The sequence below is a fragment of the Rousettus aegyptiacus genome, unplaced genomic scaffold (genome assembly GCF_014176215.1).
Source record: "Rousettus aegyptiacus isolate mRouAeg1 unplaced genomic scaffold, mRouAeg1.p scaffold_m13_p_14, whole genome shotgun sequence".
Classification (NCBI taxonomy): domain Eukaryota; kingdom Metazoa; phylum Chordata; class Mammalia; order Chiroptera; family Pteropodidae; genus Rousettus; species Rousettus aegyptiacus.
Genome location: NW_023416289.1, coordinates 39,630,463 through 39,647,507, shown reverse-complemented (window position 1 = coordinate 39,647,507; position 17,045 = coordinate 39,630,463). Strand labels below are relative to the sequence as shown.

General features: G+C 55.9%; 3 protein-coding genes across 5 annotated transcripts; 2 read left to right on the top strand and 1 right to left on the bottom strand.

Moving 5' to 3' along the window:
- Positions 1–120: 120 nt before the first annotated feature.
- Positions 121–2,891, bottom strand: MRPS12 (mitochondrial ribosomal protein S12). 2 transcript variants are annotated; one of them, XM_016165260.2, is made up of 3 exons: positions 2,761–2,891; positions 2,286–2,353; positions 121–768 (listed from the first exon to the last, which is right to left on the bottom strand). In XM_016165260.2, exons 2-3 carry the CDS (start codon positions 2,332–2,334, stop codon positions 398–400), a joined length of 420 nt encoding a protein of 139 aa, XP_016020746.1. In that variant the 5' UTR covers positions 2,335–2,353; positions 2,761–2,891; the 3' UTR covers positions 121–397. The 2 variants fall into 2 exon arrangements, with proteins under 2 accessions (XP_016020746.1, XP_016020745.1); XM_016165259.2 differs by lacking the exon at positions 2,761–2,891 and adding an exon at positions 2,583–2,707.
- On the top strand, positions 2,779–13,124 carry SARS2 (seryl-tRNA synthetase 2, mitochondrial). Its single transcript, XM_016165254.2, has 16 exons — positions 2,779–3,146; positions 6,302–6,397; positions 7,786–7,815; positions 8,380–8,520; positions 8,611–8,665; positions 9,235–9,298; positions 9,538–9,643; positions 10,331–10,378; positions 10,624–10,732; positions 11,027–11,072; positions 11,160–11,247; positions 11,329–11,438; positions 12,115–12,208; positions 12,298–12,390; positions 12,484–12,549; positions 12,638–13,124. The coding sequence occupies exons 1-16, from the start codon at positions 2,883–2,885 to the stop codon at positions 12,779–12,781; spliced, it is 1,554 nt and encodes a 517-aa protein (XP_016020740.1). The 5' UTR covers positions 2,779–2,882; the 3' UTR covers positions 12,782–13,124.
- A 1,049-nt stretch (positions 13,125–14,173) lies between these two features.
- Positions 14,174–17,012, top strand: CCER2 (coiled-coil glutamate rich protein 2). 2 transcript variants are annotated; one of them, XM_016165258.2, is made up of 5 exons: positions 14,174–14,694; positions 14,945–14,985; positions 15,143–15,230; positions 15,553–16,061; positions 16,696–17,012. In XM_016165258.2, exons 1-5 carry the CDS (start codon positions 14,631–14,633, stop codon positions 16,783–16,785), a joined length of 792 nt encoding a protein of 263 aa, XP_016020744.2. In that variant the 5' UTR covers positions 14,174–14,630; the 3' UTR covers positions 16,786–17,012. The 2 variants fall into 2 exon arrangements, with proteins under 2 accessions (XP_016020744.2, XP_016020743.2); XM_016165257.2 differs by having other exon boundaries at positions 15,553–17,012.
- The last annotated feature ends 33 nt before the right edge of the window (positions 17,013–17,045 follow it).

Genomic DNA, 17,045 nt, shown 5'->3' with positions numbered 1-17,045 from the left:
TGTAGAGTGTCTAATTTAATCTTCACCAAACCCAACAAAAATGATGTGAGTGGAGGAGAAAACTGAGACCCAGAGGGGATGTCAGCTGCCAAGACCAGACAGCGAATAACGGGCAAGGCGTACGCATCACAACCACAGGGTCTGTGTGTTTATTACAACCTCTTCCCATCAGATGGTGGTAGTGTACAGTCACGACAGAAGAGGCCCTTTGCACCAACACTCTGTACATGTTTGCAAAGGGCACCTTTTTTCAATTTACACCCAGGACCCCCAGGGGCGATTGGTGGTTCTGATGGAAGAGGTGGAGGCAGGATTTGAACCAGGACCAGCGACTTCCCAAGGATACTGCAGGAAGGGTCTTGTTCCACATGCACCCCAGCATGTGTGGCCCTGGCAGTCACTTCTTCTTCTGCACATGGCCACAGTCATATTTGCCACGCACGACCTTGAGCTTGACGCCTGGCAGGTCCTGGGTGCGGCCGCCCTGCACAAGTACGACGTGGTGCTCCTGCAGGCTGTGGCCCTCTCCGGGGATAAAGCAGACGGCCTCGCGGCCTGTGCTGAGCCGCACGCGGCAGCACTTCCGGTTGGCCGAGTTGGGCTTCTTGGGTTTGCGGGTGAACGTGCGCAGAACCACACCCTTCAGCTGCGGCCGACCCTCGGTGGGACCGGGACCGGGAGACGGCCACTTCGGAGGCCCCCGGCGGTGAATCTGGTTCAGAGTGGCCATGGGGCGGGTGGCCCAGAGCCGGGGAGCCAGGGCTAGGCCTGGAGAGACACACCCGAGAGGGTGGAGGGAGGGTTATTACCCCAATGAACGGATAAGTATTAGAGACTCAATTCTGGTGTTCTAGGCACCATTCCAAGCACTTTACAAGGATGCATTTTATATCTAGGGGTGCTCACAAACAATAGTAATAACATTTACTGAGCAACCACATGTCAGATTCTATTTTAAGGATTTTACATAAATTAACTCATTTTACTCTGTAAGGAAGGTATTAATTTTAATGCTGTTTAAACAGAATAATAAAAGCAAACAGGTTCACACTGTGTCACATACAGTTTCCTGCATCATACTTGCATTAACTCACAGCTCCCCACACCAACTCTATGGGTGTTCCGGGGAGGTAATTCTCTTCCTCCTCCTGTCACACCCACTTCCAACCCCCTGAGCAGATCTTGTCAGCAGAACTTTCACATAAACCCTTTCTCCCTCCTCCACTGCACCCACTTCAGTCTATCCACCCTGTTCTCTTGTGTCCTCCTCCCAGGTCTCCCCATTCCTACCGTCTGCTCCAACACTCAGCCAGAGGGACCCTGGGGACACCTGGGTCCGATCACCTCCTCTGATCAAGCCCTCCTGTGGTGCCATCTTACTCACATAAGGGCCAAAATGAGGCCCCACAGGATTTGCTCACAGGTAGGATGTAGGATGTAAAAAGATTCAAAGATAATTGGATTCACTTCAACAAACATTCATTGAGCACCTACTGTGCCCTCGTCCCAACAATGGAGACACAGTCACACTCTCTTGAAGCTCCCAGTCCAGAGCTTTGAGGTCCATCCTATCATAAGCACAGATGTCCTTTCACACTTAAGCTTCACAATTCCCTCCATATCCAGGGCAGATCCTTGCCCTACCGTGTATTTCCATATGTCCTCATATCTCAAGGTAGAGAAGGATCTTCAAACAGGATGAGATATTTCTAGAAGAGACTACCATGAGATCTGCATGTCAAGCCACCCAGATTCTCCAGGCAGGGTACAGGCCTGACTTGCCCAAGCCTTGAGATCTTTGGTGAGTGGCAAACAGAAGATGCTCGATAAAGGTTTGCAGAGTAAATCAGTGAAGGAAATACCTTGCAAAGGACATGGCCCATGAGAAGCACGTTACATTTATTAAATGAATGAGTTCATAAATAAAGCGTCACTCTCACTACCTGACACATACAAGACTCTTGAAAAATATCACATGAATGAATGACTTAAACGCTTTGTTTGGATGTCTCACCTATGGGAGGTATTTAGTAAGTACGGCATTCGCAGAAGAAATTAACAATTGACTCCAACTCCTGGTACTCGCCTGCTGTGTAGTAGCCCCAACTCAACAACTTCTCACATCTTGCTACTGCAGCCCGAGCTCCGCCAAAGCACAGCGCGCATCCCAACCCTGATTTAAAACCCTGATTCCCTCGGGGCTGCGGTGGAGATACACAAGTCTCAGAGGGGATAACCTTCATCCAGCTTCGTTTCTGCGACCCAAGCCCCCCCCCCCCACTTACCATAACTTAGGGACGTGTTGAGGGTACGGAGAAAGCCGGACCAGTACATCCCGCCGCCTGCAGCGTCCCTGAGGGGATAAGAGACTCAGAAAAGAGAAGAGAAAAGCGTCCGCAGTAGGGCGAGGGTCCAAATTCTCCATTCCTGCTCTCGGGGTCTTCTGGTTGAACCTAAGAAATTTCCTCTGAGTAGACTCTCGGGAACCCAACTGCCCCCTCCCGCATACTGGAGGAAAGTGAAAACTAAGCAGAGGGCTGAGGAGGTTTAGAAGACCCCAGGACTCCTTCGACCTCACTAACCCCAGCAGGATCCGCAGACACGCTAAAAACAGCTTCAGCTACTGCCGGGGGTTAGCACGGCAGGGATTGGCTGGTTCTGCCTCCTGCAGACTCCAAAGGGGCGGGACACAGATGGCAATTGGGCCACAACCGAATCAATCTCGGTCAAGTTTTGTCACTTAAAAATTTTTTAAGATACCGGAGGTGCTCAGCCCTTCTAAGGTCTTGATTGGCTAGTCCCACAGGACGGTTGTTTTGTAATTGGTCTAAACGCGGAGTGGGCGGGACGAAAAGTGTGTGGCTCCTTGTCCCTCGTCCAAGATGGCTGCATCCATAGCGCGGCGCTTATGGCCCTTGGTGGCCTGCCGGGGGCTCCTGCCCCGGGGAGGCTGCGTCTGCAACCAGAACCCAAGAAGTTTCGCTGCGGGGAAAGGAGACCGGAACCTCCTGTACGAGCATGCACGCGAGGGCTACAGTGCGCTCCCTCAGCTGGACATGGAGCCGCTGTGCGCATTTCCTGAAGAGGCCGCGCGTACCCTGGAGCTCCGTAAGGGGGAGCTGCGGCCGGAAGACCTGCCGGCGATCGTGAGTACGCTTGCGCGGGGCAGACGTCCGCCGGAGCGCTTTGCCTATTGGCTGTTGGCTTTACGGACGAAGTGGGCTTACAAGATACTCTCCAGCAGGGGGCGGACTCCTGGCCGGAATTTTAGTTCCTTCCCAAGTGCAGCGAGCGTGTTCTTGCTTCCCGCGGAAGCGCTGAGTGCTAAGGCCTGCTGGCTAGACACCTATTATGCGTCTGTTCCATAAAGGCTGCTAGGTACCGATTCTGCGCTAGGAACTTTGTGCAAATGCCCTGTGACTTCATGGCCAGGCTTATTCTGAGGCCAAATCCAAAGGAAAAGGGGAGACAGGGATGTGAGTTAGGCGGGTCGGGGCGGGGCTGGAGGAGGAGGGGTTGGTTCTTGCCTTTGGAGACTGAGCGGTGGAGTCCTGCACCGGCCGCACACGAAGCAGGCAGTTAAATAAGTTATTGAATGGTTCTATTAAACAGATATTTAGGGAGTACATACTATTCCAGCTGTTGAGAATAAAGTGGTGAATAATTATGAAATATCTAGCACTTATATACTACTTTTTGAGGAATAGAACCCGGGTCACTATACTTCTAGGCCCTGCTGGCGTGTTGAGGATGGTGGAGACCCCAAATCCTCCTCTCCCTCTCATGGGCTCCCTTACTATCCTGTTATAAGCACTTTATACATATTAACTTCACTTAAGTTTTGCTACAACCCTGTGAGATGGTGCCAATATTGTCGCTATTTTATCAGAGGGGAAACTAAGGCTCAGAGAAGTTAATTAACTTGCCCAAGATCCTGCAGCTGGTAAGTTCCAGAGTGGGAATTTGAACCTATGGTGTCTGGCCCCAGAATCCAGTCTTAACAACCAGTGCTGTGCTTACTCATGAGCAAGTTAATTTGAGTTCACAGTCTAGTGAAAGAGTGATATTTAACATACAATTAAAAACATAATCTCTGGTAAGTGCTGTGAAGACAGAACAGAGGACACAGTACTGGGAAGGGCTTCTCACGAGGTGGACGAGGTGGACGGAGGTGGTGTTAGGCAAACATCTGTGGAATTTGTAAGGTTAGCCAGGGGAACAGGAGAGGAGCATCCCAAGTGGAGGGACCAGCACTTACTAAAGCCTAGAGGTAGGATGAAATGAAGGTAATTTAGAGTTTTACACCCTTTAGTAGCGTTTTTCAAACTTCATGGCCAAGAGTAAGAAGTGTATTTCACGTCCTGACCCAGTACACACACCCCAGATTGAAACCAAAGTTTCATTAACAATTCTTGCTCTTATTCTGTGTAATATATTATGTTGTGTTACAGTTTAATTTTAAACATTCTGGCTTACACACCCATTAGAATGGCAGTTATCAAAAAAACAAAAACTATCAAGTGTTGGCAAGGATGTGGAGAACTTAAAACCCTCTGCATTGCTGGAGGGAATGTAAATAAATGTTTGACTGCTATGGGAAAATGGTCTGGCAGTTTCTCAACAAATTAAAGTTTCCATGTGACCCGGCAATTCCACTTCTGGGTATGTACCCAAAAGAACTGAAAGCAGGGACCTGGAACAGATTCACAACATCCAAAAGGTGGAAACAACCCAACGGATGGATTAACAGAATGTAATACACACACACACACACACGAATATTACTCAGCCTTAAAAAGGAAGGAAATACTGACAGGTGCTACATCATGGATGAACCTCGAGGACATTATGCTAAGTGAAAAGAGCCAGTCACAAACAAACAAACAAACAAACAAAATACTATAAAATTCCACTTATATGAGGTACTTAGAGTAGTCAAATTCATAGAAAGTAGAATGGTGGGTGCCAGGGCTGGGGGAGGGGAGAAGGGCGTTAGTGTAATGGGTACACAGTTTCAGTTTGGGAAGATGAAAACGTTCTGCAGGTAGATACGGGTCATGATAGCACCACCCTGTGAATGTACTTAGTGCCACTGAACTGTACACTTAAAAATGGCTAAAATGCTTAATTTATGTATTTTTACCACAATTTTTCAAAGTGCTGGTTTAGAGATCCTAAATCAATTTTAAAGCCTGCTAATGGATCACATCCCAAAGCTTGAAAAACACTTCTTTAGGGCATACAGTGTGGAGAAGGATGTGGCATATAGCTTTGTAGGCAATAGCAAGGGATGTGATTTGTTCCTGCGGCACTGGGGGCCTGTGGGTGCTTTCTGGCAGGAGAGGGGCTGTGTAAGAACTCTGACCAGACTGGAGGGGGCGAGCCTGAAGGCTGGGGGGGCTCGGACAGGGATCCTCGTGGGAAATGATGGGGCACAATGGGTGGGGAGGGCGAAGCACAGACCTGATGGATGTTCATGAGGCAGAAAGGACAGGACGTGATGCCCGGCCGCAGGACTGGGGTGGTATCTGGGAGGAGGCCCAGGGCTCTGGGTTGGGGTCGGGGGTGGGGGTGGGTCGGGTCGTCCCTAAGGAGGAGGAGCACACCTGGAGGGAGATGCTTTTCCTAGAGTTGCTTTTGCACACGGTGTGACGTGTCCAGGGTCCGTCCAGGGCAGCCGCCAAGCGAGTAGCAGCCCACCCTGTGGCCGCCCCCCTCCCCTCACCACCCTGGGGCGATGAGACAGTGTCCATACCATTTCGCCCAAGGGAAACTGCACCCAGAGGGGACAGAGGGATTTGCCCAGGGATCCGGGCTCACAGAGGGTGCTCAGAGGGCCTCCATGCCAGGAGGCGTGTCCGAGAAATGATGCTGGGGTGCCGGTCTCTCTCGTGGCTCCGGACCCCCGTGTTGCAGAGTGCGGGGCTCGCCGCCGTGACAGGCCCTCAGCTAGAGGCCGTTTTGCTCTCACGTGGGAGCAGAGAGGCAAGTGCTTGTGGGGACCTCAGCTCCGTGTCCTTCAAAGTCTACTCAGGCCATTTCATCTTCGTGCTCTGCGTCCCCTAGGATGTTGTCCTGTTCAGCTCTCTTCTGGGTCCGATGTCCAGTCCAAGGGACTGAGAAAGAGAAACATCAGGGGGCTTAGGACTGAGGGGAAGGAGCGAGGACTGGTAACCAGGGGACAGTGAGGCGTCTCCACCTTGCCACTGCCGGTCCAGGTGGCTGGTGGGATGAGCCTCCAGCCAGAAGAGGCAAAGGACAGTGGCTGCTTCATATCCTTTCCTGCTCTGTCCACCCCCAGATCACGACGTGGCAGGAGCTGAGGCAGCTGCGGGAACAGATCCGAAGCCTGGAAGAGGAGAAGGGCTCCGTGGCTGAGGCTGTGCGGGCCCTGCTGGTGAGCACGCGGGTCCTCATGGGTTGGCTCTGGTAACGGGAACATGGAGGACGTGGACATTCACTACCTCACAGCGGTCCAGGGCCAGGTGTCCCTGGGGCTAAAGAATCACCGCTCTCCAGCATGCCCAGCCCAGGTTCTGTCCCTCTCTCTCTCCACCTGTGACTTCAGTGAGGTTATTTGACCTCAGTTTCCCCTCACAATTCCAAGATGGCTGCTGTAGTATAGCGTCTTTGTGTGACTCTGCCAGAGGCAGAAAACAGGATTTCCCTGGCTTGAGTGCCTTTTCCAAGAGTAGGGAGACCTTTCCTGCGGCGTCCAGCAGAGTCCCCTCAAGTCTCATAGGCCCACGTTCCCAGAACTACAGGCTGCCCAGAAAGGAAACAGAGTCAAGGGTCTGTGGAAAGGAGGAAGGAGGGCAAGTGAGGTGGAGTTAGCCAACAGCATCTGCCACAGGGGGCTGAAACATAATCATAAAAATAATAGAGACGTTCATATAGCGATCACTGTGTGCCAGGCACTGTTCTAGATGCTTCCCTTACTCTTAATCCTCACGACAACCCTGAGACTGGGACAGTACAAAGCCAGTTCTACAGCTGAGGACACTGAGGCGTCATGAGGCTAAAACATGCCCAACCCCCACAGCCAGGAAGCGGGGAGGCAGGATTCACATCCAGGCATGCAGGCTGCTTTTCACCACTCTGCTCGGGGCCTCTCGTGACACCGATTACATCTCCTAGGGACCCACCGTGTGTGCCAGGCCTGGCCACACGCGTCACAGGGGCAGCCAACAAACACAACACAGTCGATCTCAGTTACTGTTCAGTGAGTTGCTAATGCCTCTCCCTAAGGAAGCCATGCTCCAGAGGCCCCGTTATCACCCCATTTCACAGACAGGGACACTGGGGGCTCAAAGCAGGGAAGGCACATAGCTGGCCAGTGCCCAGCACTCAGGTCTGTCTGACTCCATTGGCTGCCCAGGGTGTAGGAGGCTCAGTGTGTCAAAGGCCCTTGGCTGCAGGCTTCCAAACACACGCTCACAGGCTACCTGTCCGAGCCTCAGCGTTCTTAGCTATGAAACAAGGCCATGTTGACGCTGACCTCGTGGAGTGGGTGATAAAGAAATAGGACCATGCAAGAGCCCCCTGTGTCGAACCAGGCACGAGGCAGCACCCCATAAATGGGGCTGCCAGCGTGGTGTGATATTCTCTTTCCCTCCTCCCAGCTTAACTGACAGGGAAACTGAGGCACAGTCAAGGAGGGACCCAGCCAGGCACTGGCACAGCAGGGAATTCATATGCCCTGGACCTGTTTGACCTCTCACCCCCTTTTCTACCTCCTCCCCAGCCCCAGCTTCGTCAGCCTAATCGCCCTGTCTCTCCCACCAGGTGAACCAGGATGGCAGTCAAGTGCAGCAGGTACTGCAGGGAGGGGATGTCTGTCCCCACGGGGGTGGGCCGCGGACACCGAATCAGTCACAGTGCCTCCAAGGTGTGTGACAGCTCAAACAAGGTTAAGAAAAAAAGAAAACTGGGCTCTAGATTCTGAAACTAAAAATCTTCAGGTACAGCCGGATTCTGGTCCTGGCTCCGTATTTGGTTCTGCTTCTCTCTTATTCCCAGACCGGCTTTCTCCCCCAGGGAATGGGGAGGCAGGGTGGGTGCAAGGAGACCATGTCCCTGAGAGCTCCAGCCATCATTCAGGGTCCAAGTCTCATGAGTTCAGCTTGTGTCATGTGCTTGTCTTTGGCCAATCGCTGTGGCCAAGGCTGTGAACCGTTCCAGTAATCCTTGGCTGAGTCATGTCCCCATGGACGTGCATGTGGTGGTAAGGGGAGGTGCCCGAAAGGAAACTCAGGATGTTGAGCCAAAAGAGGAGGCAACAAGTGTCTCCCACAGAGCTTCTGCTGGCAAGGGTCCAGGTCACACTGGTTGGGGGACTCCTCACCCTGTGTGGGCTGACCCTGCTCGCCTCGCCCCTAGGACCCCCAGTATCAGACTCTGCGGGCGCGTGGCCGGGAGATCCGGAAGCGGCTTGTGCTCCTGTACCCCAGGGAGGCCAAGCTCGAGGAGCAGTTCTACCTGCGGGCGCTGAGGCTGCCCAACCAGACCCACCCAGACGTGGTGAGCGCCATGCTGGGCAGTGGCGGGGGGATGGAGGTGGGCAGGGGCCACCCAGTGCCACCTCTCCATTGACACCTGCTGTCTCTGCAGCCTGTCGGGGACGAGAGCCAGGCCCGAGTGCTCCATGTGGTCGGAAACAAGCCAGGTGGGCCATCCTTGGGCCCAGGGACCCTAGGCAGGGGCAGGGCTCCTGGGGTCCAGGACTGCACTAGGCTGGTGAAACCTCAGGCGCTTCGGGCGGCGGCTCCGTCTTCCTGTGCTGGCCCCCCGCCGTCTCTGCAAGGCGGTTCTGTTTTCCTTCTCCCTCTCATCGGGCCTTCTCACCCTGTCCCCGCTGTGTGTGTGTTAACGTGTATATCTGTCTGTCTGTCTCTCACTTTGGCCACCTCGCTTTGGCCAGTCTCTCAGGGGCTTTCCCTCTCCAGCCCTCTGTGTGTCTCCCTCTCCGATTCTATCTTCCTCCCAGTATTTCCTCCTTTTTTCCTCTCTCTCTCCCTGTTTTCCGCCTCTGCCTTCCCATCTCTTTTATGTGTTCTCCTCTCTGCCTCCATCATATCCTCTCTCTGTTTTTCTCTGTGTCTCTCTCTTCTCTTGCTTCCTCTCTCTCTTTCCCCTTCTCCTTTTCTTCTTCCCACTGTCTCTAATCCTGTCTTTCTGCCCCTGCTCCCTGGCTCACTCTCCCCCTTATACCCCATTCTTTTTATCCACATCCAGCATTCTCCTTCCAACCCCGAGGCCACCTGGAAATCGCCGAGAAACTCGACATCATCCGGCAGAAGTGAGCCCCATCCCAGCCCCTTCCGCCCAGCCCTCCCCACCTCAGCAGCTGGCTGCCGGCTCTGCCTCCCGGGGCTCAGCACGGGGCTCAGCATGGGCTCTGCACGGGGCCTGGAACCGCCAGCGCTCCTCCCAGCATGAATGTTTGATGCCCAGCCCCACCGCCTGGCAGCTGGGGCTCTGCTCTGGGGTACAGCCCTGGCCCTCATGCCCTCGCCTGTCTTCCCATCTGTCTCCCAGGCGTCTGTCCCACGTGTCCGGCCACCGCTCCTATTACCTGCGTGGGGCTGGGGCCCTCCTGCAGCACGGCCTGGTCAACTTCACACTCAACAAGCTCGTCCACCGGGTATGAGCCAGGATGGGAGGTCTGCCTGGAGGGGGCGGGAGGGGGTGTGACCTCTGTTCCAGTCACTGTTTTCAGAGCTTTACGTGTATCACTGACACATTTAATTCTCATGGCAACATTATGAGGTGGGTGCTAGTATTATCCTCACCTTAGAGACGGAGAAATTGAGGCCCGAGAGGAGAGTAAGTAGCCCGAGGCCTCACGACTAGTGTGGAGGCTCGAGGCTCGAGCCTACACTTTCAACCACTGTTCCTCACCGCCTGCCTTTGGGGTAAAGGGAGTGTTGGGGAAACGTGGCACCTGTGGAAACGAGAAGTCGCAGGGGCTGAATGCACGGGGTGTCGGCCGTGCCAAGGGACTTGGATGCTCCCTGGGGAGCCACGGGAGGGACCTGGTCACATCTGTACTTTTGAACTACATTTGTGGCCGCCCTGGGTGGTATGATCTGGGTGAGGAAACCATGAAACACTGGGGCCCTCTTCCAGTGTTTCATGGTTTCCTCACCCAGATCATACCACCCAGGGACACCAGCCCTAAGCCCGCCTCTCAGACCTCCCTCGGTTTCCTCTGAAGTGGGATGGACGAGGTGCTGCCACTGGCTCACCCTGCGGTGTCTCTCCTCCAGGCCTGAGCCTGGGGTCTGGTGGTCCTGGCCATGCTTCTCAGCCCTTTCCCTCCCGCTCACAGGGCTTCACCCCCATGATGGTGCCAGACCTTCTCCGAGGAGCTGTGTTTGTGAGTCAGGACCCTGCTCCCCATGCCCAGCTGGGTGTCAGACCCTGTTCTAGGGGCCCCAGGCAGGGACACGAGCCCACCTGCCCTAAGGAAGCCTCCCTGGGCCAGCTTGAGGGGATCAGGCCATAACTGGGGGGCCAGAGTGATTCCAGATGCTTCCAGGGAAGGAGGAGGGGTTGTGACTGCAAAATGGAGGACACTCAGGTTACCTGTCCTCTGACCTCTGTGCTTGGCCGCCTCTCCAGGAAGGCTGTGGGATGACACCAAATGCTAACCCATCCCAAATTTACAACATCGACCCCTCCCGCTTTGAAGACCTCAATCTTGCTGGGACAGCAGAGGTGGGGCTTGCAGGTGAGCACCTGCCTGGGGGGCAGGGGTTGTTAGGACCCCTCATGTTCTCAGAGCAGGAAGGATTGTAGGGGGGACAACCAGGAGCACCCTGGGGCGGGTCTGCCTGCCCCCCCAGTGGCTACTTACTCTCAGTGGGCAGGTTGTTCACTGTGCAACAGTACAGTGAGGATCCAACCACAGGTCCTGACGTGAGGTCATGTCTGCCCGAGGGGAGACCTTTTCTAATTCTCACAAAGGTTTCCTTTGGATGGAGGGTGGCCCTGGCTGACTCATCCTGTCCCCCTCTTCTCCCAGGCTACTTCATGGACCACTCCGTGGCCTTCAGGGACCTGCCAATCAGGTGATGCCCAGTTCCTTTAGACCTTGTCTCCACCTGTGACATTCCCTCTCCCTTCCCTGACCGACCCCACCTCCCCTGCTCCCCTAGGATGGTTTGTTCCAGTACCTGCTACCGGGCAGAAACAGACACAGGGAAGGAGCCATGGGGGCTGTATCGAGTGCACCACTTTACCAAGGTTGGTGTAGCTGGGACTTTGAGGGGGGTCACCCCAACAGCCCAGGGCTTCCTGACTCCTGTGCTCCCTGCCCTGTTCCAGGTGGAGATGTTCGGGGTGACAGGCCCTGGACTGGAGCAGAGCTCACAGCTGCTGGAGGAATTCCTGTCCCTTCAGATGGAGATCTTGACGGAGCTGGGCTTGCACTTCCGGTACAGAGGGGATGAAAGTGCTCCCTCCTTTCCTGCCTGCCCCCTTTTCCCTGTATTAAGATTACATATAGGCTGTCTGTCTTCCTGTTAACCTCTGAAGTCCTGCACAGGATTGTGGGATTGGAACTGCAGCATAAGCGGCACAGGGCACTCCGGGGTCTAGACAGAGGTCCCTCCCCTCCTGTTGCTCTCAGTCCCTAGGGTGTCGCCTCATCCACATGGTCCGAGATGACTTCTCACCACCCAGTGTGAAGGTGGGGAGGGCAGACTCCTTCCCTTCAAGGGGTGACCTGGATGTTGCAAGCCTACTTCCTGTCTCATAGTCACATGTAGCTTTGAAAAGACACTGAGAACTGCAGACTTTTTTCTGACCCATTACAAAAATCTGGGTTGCCATTATTATAGATGGTGGGAATGGCCACGGTGAGCAGCCTGGAGTTGCAGCCACACAGCCTTTCTCCTGTCCCGCCTCCTCCCCCATCAGCTTCCACCTCCTCCTCCTGTACCACTTTCTCCATCACCACCTCCTGCCTCACGGAGGTGTTTCCTGTGCCACTGTCTCCTCCTTTTTCACTTCCATTGCTCACTATTTTGGCTGCCTTCTCTTCCATCAGCCTCCATTTTTTTCCCTCCTCCTCTTCTCACTCACTGACCTTGTCTTGCACCATGGCTACAGGGTCCTGGACATGCCCACCCAGGAACTGGGCCTTCCTGCCTACCGCAAGTTCGACATTGAGGCCTGGATGCCAGGCCGTGGCCGCTTTGGTGAGGTGAGCCCCTGCCCCCGTGGGGACGCAGCGTGGAAAGAGGATGATGCAACCCCACAGCTGACCCTCTCAGCCCACCCGCCTCCTCACAGGTCACCAGTGCTTCCAACTGCACAGACTTCCAGAGCCGCCGCCTCCACATCATGTTCCAGACGGAGGCCGGGGAGCTGCAGTTCGCCCACACGGTGAATAGCTGCACGCCTGTGCCTCCACTCTCCTAGACCCTCACCGCCTCAGCCCCTCCCTGGGGCCTCCCTCTGAGCATGCGTCTCTCCCAGGTGAATGCCACAGCCTGTGCTGTCCCCCGCCTCCTCATCGCCCTCCTGGAGAGCAATCAGCAAAAGGTGAGGGGGTCGAAGGATCACACCCAGAGCAGAGGGTGGAGGACTGGCGCAGCGGCAGCATCCTGAGGCCTGCCTGCTCTGTCCCCAGGACGGCACAGTCCTCGTGCCCCCTGCCCTCCAGCCCTACCTAGGCACCGACCGGATTACGGCCCCCACCCACGTGCCTCTCCAGTACATCGGCCCCAACCAGCCACAGAAGCGCAGGCTCCCAGACCAGTCTGCCTTGAGCTGAGGACTCATTCTCATCAGCCACCAGGGTCATCATTGTTTCCTGGAGCTCAGGGGCCTTGGACGCCTGGGACCTCTTGTCCTGGGCCTGCACTGACATCTGCATTCCTCACCTCAGCTCCACGCCTGGGCCTCTGGACTCCAGGACGTACCTCTCTTCGTTCCCTATTTCCTCAGAATTAGTTGGTGGCCATGTGGTCATTGGGGGCCCAGCCTGCACTGGGAAGCAGGACATCTGGGGGCTTGAAGGCTATAGAGATGGGGGAAGGAGAGAGGCCTCCAAGCCTCCTTTCTTCTTCCCTCTCTCAGTGCTTAGCAGAAAGTTCCCAATAAATGGTCAGAACAAAGGCCTTTGTAGATCTGTGATGGAGGGAGATGGCCCTGGCTGACTTGGGGGATGGGGCAGGCGGGGCTCGGCAATTGCTCAGAAGTACTGAATCATCAAAGGGACCGTGGCAGGAAGTGTCCAGCAACCCCCAGAGCACATCTCAGCATGTGGGCGCCACAGCCCTGCGGGTCATCCTCACTCCTCCCACATCCGCGTCCATTCAGTCAGCAGCCCCTGGCAGCCTCGCCTTCACAGGGCTTCCAGAACCTGCCCTTGCTCTGTCCCCGCCTCCTCCCTGGTCCTCTGCACCATTATATCCCATTTGGAGAGTCACACAGCCTTTTTGCTGTCTTCCTGCTCCCTGTTCCCACACACAGCCAGAGGGACCCGGTGAACACCTGCGTCAGGGCACGGCCCCCTGCTCAGAGCCCTCCCGTGGCTCAATCTCATTTGGGAAAAGACAGAATTGTCATCGTAATCCACAAGGCCCCACGTGATCTGCCTCTTGTCCTCTGCACCCCACCCCTTCTCTCTGGCCACCCCCAACCTGCTTTGCTGTTCCAACTCTGCAAACTCATTCCCAGCCTAGGCCTTTGCACTCGCCCACCCCCTCCCTGGGCCCTCTCCCCCTAGAACTTATGTGGTTGCCTTCGTTTTGTCACTCAGGCCTTTGCCCAAGTGTCAACCCCTCAGAGACCACTCCTGACCACCGTGGCCAAAGTGAAACCCCCATCACCCAGTATCTACATGCGCAAGCATGTGACACACCAGTCACTTCCTTCTTTCTTACATGGCGTGTGTTTATTCCCATATTGTCTGTCTCCCCCTTCTCCAATGTCCAAGTTTGCCAGGTCCTCGCCTGTGCAGCCCCAGGGTTTAGAGGAGAGCTGGACTTATAGTAGGTGCTCAATAAAAATTCCTGGCACGAAGGTGCTTGGACGTGTACAGTTTCCACTGCCTAAGTTTGTTCACACATTAATTTGCTTAATCCTCACTGAGGAACCTCACCCGTGGAGTAGGTTGCACGGACCCTATTGCACAAATGAAGAAACAGGATCACAGAGGTTAAGCGACTGTCCCAGGGCTGAGGGGCTGGCAGCAGTGGAGCTGGGGGTCAGGTGGAACCCGACCCCAACCTCTGAGGGAATCTGCTGTGCATCCCACTCTCCAGATGAGGAAACCGGGTGAGGGTAGGAATTGCCTGGGATCAGTCAGTTTCGTCCATTTATGTGGCTGCTACTGGATTCTAATCCGGTCCACCCCCCAATGAGGCCTTAAGCTCATCAGGGGTCAGGTGAGCTTCCATGGGGGCCATGCCCTCCCCCCATGCTGGTGCTCAGGTGCGGGAAGCAGGAGGAGAGGGCGCGTGTCCTCATGAATAATTGAGGGCCTCAGATCAGCAACCTGCAGCTGTTGCCCTGCCTCGGGCAGGGAGGGGGCGGTGGCGACATCACTTTCTCCCTTGCGGGGCCACCAGAGCAGGTTATAAGGAGATGCTGCCGAGGACCCTGGTCCAGGTGCCACCATGCAGCGCCACAGGGCTGCCGCCATGCTGCTGTTGCTGCCACTGTCCCTGCTGCTGGGGGCAGGTGAGTGCTAGGGGAGGGGGCACCTCAGCAGCCAGCCTGAGGAGCAGGGCCTCGGGTGACTGGGGGCTGGGACGGTGCACCCAGCAGGGGCGGGTTAGAGATTTCACAGGCAGAGCTTACAGGTGGGGACGGTGCACCTGAAAGGTGGGCTGGGGAGGGGACTGTGAGTACCAGGGCGCCCTTGGAGCTGGGATCGGTGCCGAGGACAGCGCCTGGGGCATCCGAGCCCAGCTTTCACCTCCTTCCACAGCCATCTCTGTTCCCTTGGCGCAAAGACCCTCCAAGGAGGAGGTGAGGAATGTGAACCCCTTGCCCTGTGTCATCTCCCTGGGGCCATGGCCCTCCCTGCCCAGCCTCCTCCACGATCCTCGCCCCTCCCACCTTCCAACTGTGCTCCTTACTCCCAACTGCCCTGCCCTTGACCTCACCTCTGACCCTCCGCCCCCAGCTGACCCGCTGCCTGGCAGAGGTGGTCACAGAAGTGCTGATGCTGGGCCAGGCCCAGCGAGGCCCCTGCATGGCTGTCCTCCACAAAGGTAAGGAGGGCCTGGGCCCCAGTTCCTCCAGGAGCCCCCGCCACACCTGGGATTCTGCGCAGCACTGCCTGGAGAAAGGGTGTCTCCTTTCGTCCCAGAGCCCCCTTGCCTGGGCTGGTGTGGCACTGCCCAGTGTCCAGCCTGGCCCCCAGCCCAGCCTTGGGGCTCCCTGCAGGTGCAGGACAGGGGCAGAGACTCCCGGGTACCTGGCCTTCTCTCCCGGTTCCGGACAGTTCCCCCTTGGGAGGTCAGGTGGGCCCCAGAACTCCTCGACATGTTTCCCAGCTGGCTGCACAGAGAACCACCTTTCTCTCTCCACCAGAGATGTGTGAGACAGAGCCCTACGGCTGTGCGTCCACCGAGAAAGGCCTGCTGGTTGGGGATTTCAAGAAGCGGGAGGCTGGGAAGATGAGGTCCAGCCAGGAGGTGAGGGATGAGGAAGAGGAGGAGGCCGAGGAGAGGACCCATGAGTCAGAGGTGCAGGAACAGACCATCCACGAGCAGCTCCACAGCCGGCTCCGCCAGGAGGATGACCACGAGGAGGAGGAAAAGAAGAGGGAGCCCATGGAGACCTTCCAGGGCCTGTGGAAGCAGCACCTAGAGGGTGGAGGGCGCCCACAGAAGCGGGTGGCAGAGCAGGCCAGGGACAAGGAGACAGCCCGGTTCGAGGCCGAGGAGAAGGGTGTGCAGGTGCTGGGTGGGGGCCGCAGCCTGTGGCAGGGGCCGGAGAGCGGGGGAAGAGAGGGGCACGAGGACTCGCTGCACCGCCACCAGCTCCGCCAGCCAGAAACGGAGCCCACACAGGAAAAGGAAGAGGCTTCGGAAAGGGAGGTGAGTGGGGAAAGCAGTGTCAGTGGAGTAACCATGAAACAGCTACTGGTGTTGGGCCGTAGACAGCAAGATCCACCAGGAATGGGTCGCAGTGACCAGGACGGACACAGGGACTAGGCAGCAACATCCAAAGCCTATCCCTGACCAGCAATGCTTCTGTTCTGAGATTGCCATAACCCAGATGGCCACATTGGTGCACAGAGGCATCTGAGTAAGCCACCATTGCTAGTTCCTGATGAGCAAATTGGCCACAAGAAAAGTGGCTGCTGCGCCTGGTTCACTGGGCTACAGTTGGACACTATTGCTGGGTCACGGAAAGTAAGATGTATCCATGATTGGTGACAGTAACCAAAATGACCGTCACTTCACAAATGGGTCATGGCATCCAAGTTGGGCCCCTCTGCTGGTCCTGTGTCTGCTGCTGTTGGCCTTGGCGGTCACCACAGACCTCACAACTGGTCATGTGAGCCAACGTAATTCTTCCGGGGTTGTGGCAACCACTGTGGTCATCATCACAGCTCACGATGACCAGAATGACTACTCTGGCTGCCACTGTGCGAGCTGACATGGGTGACCACTGAGGTAGCCTGCATTTTAAGGTGGGTGCTGATCATCCCATTTCTGATTCCGCCAGGAGCAGGATGTGGAGCGGCTGGAGCACGTGAGGGAGGAGCTGAAGAAGGCCACGGAGATGCTGGGGGCAGAGCTCAGGCGGGAACACTGACTCCGGGTCCTGTCCCTCCACACACCCTGTGGCTCAGAACTGCTGACTCCCAAAGCCCCACCTCGCATCTTTCTCCGCTCCCCAACTGCAGGAGTGGGGTGCGCTCTGGAACCAGGCCTGAGGGCTGGTCTGTGCTGGGTAGAAGGGCTGGGCTCAGACTGATGCAGGAAATACCCTACCCCCCGGACAACCCACCCCAACCCTTCTGAGTGAATAAAGCACAAAGAAAACCACTATGGCTCCTGCATAGCACTGGATTC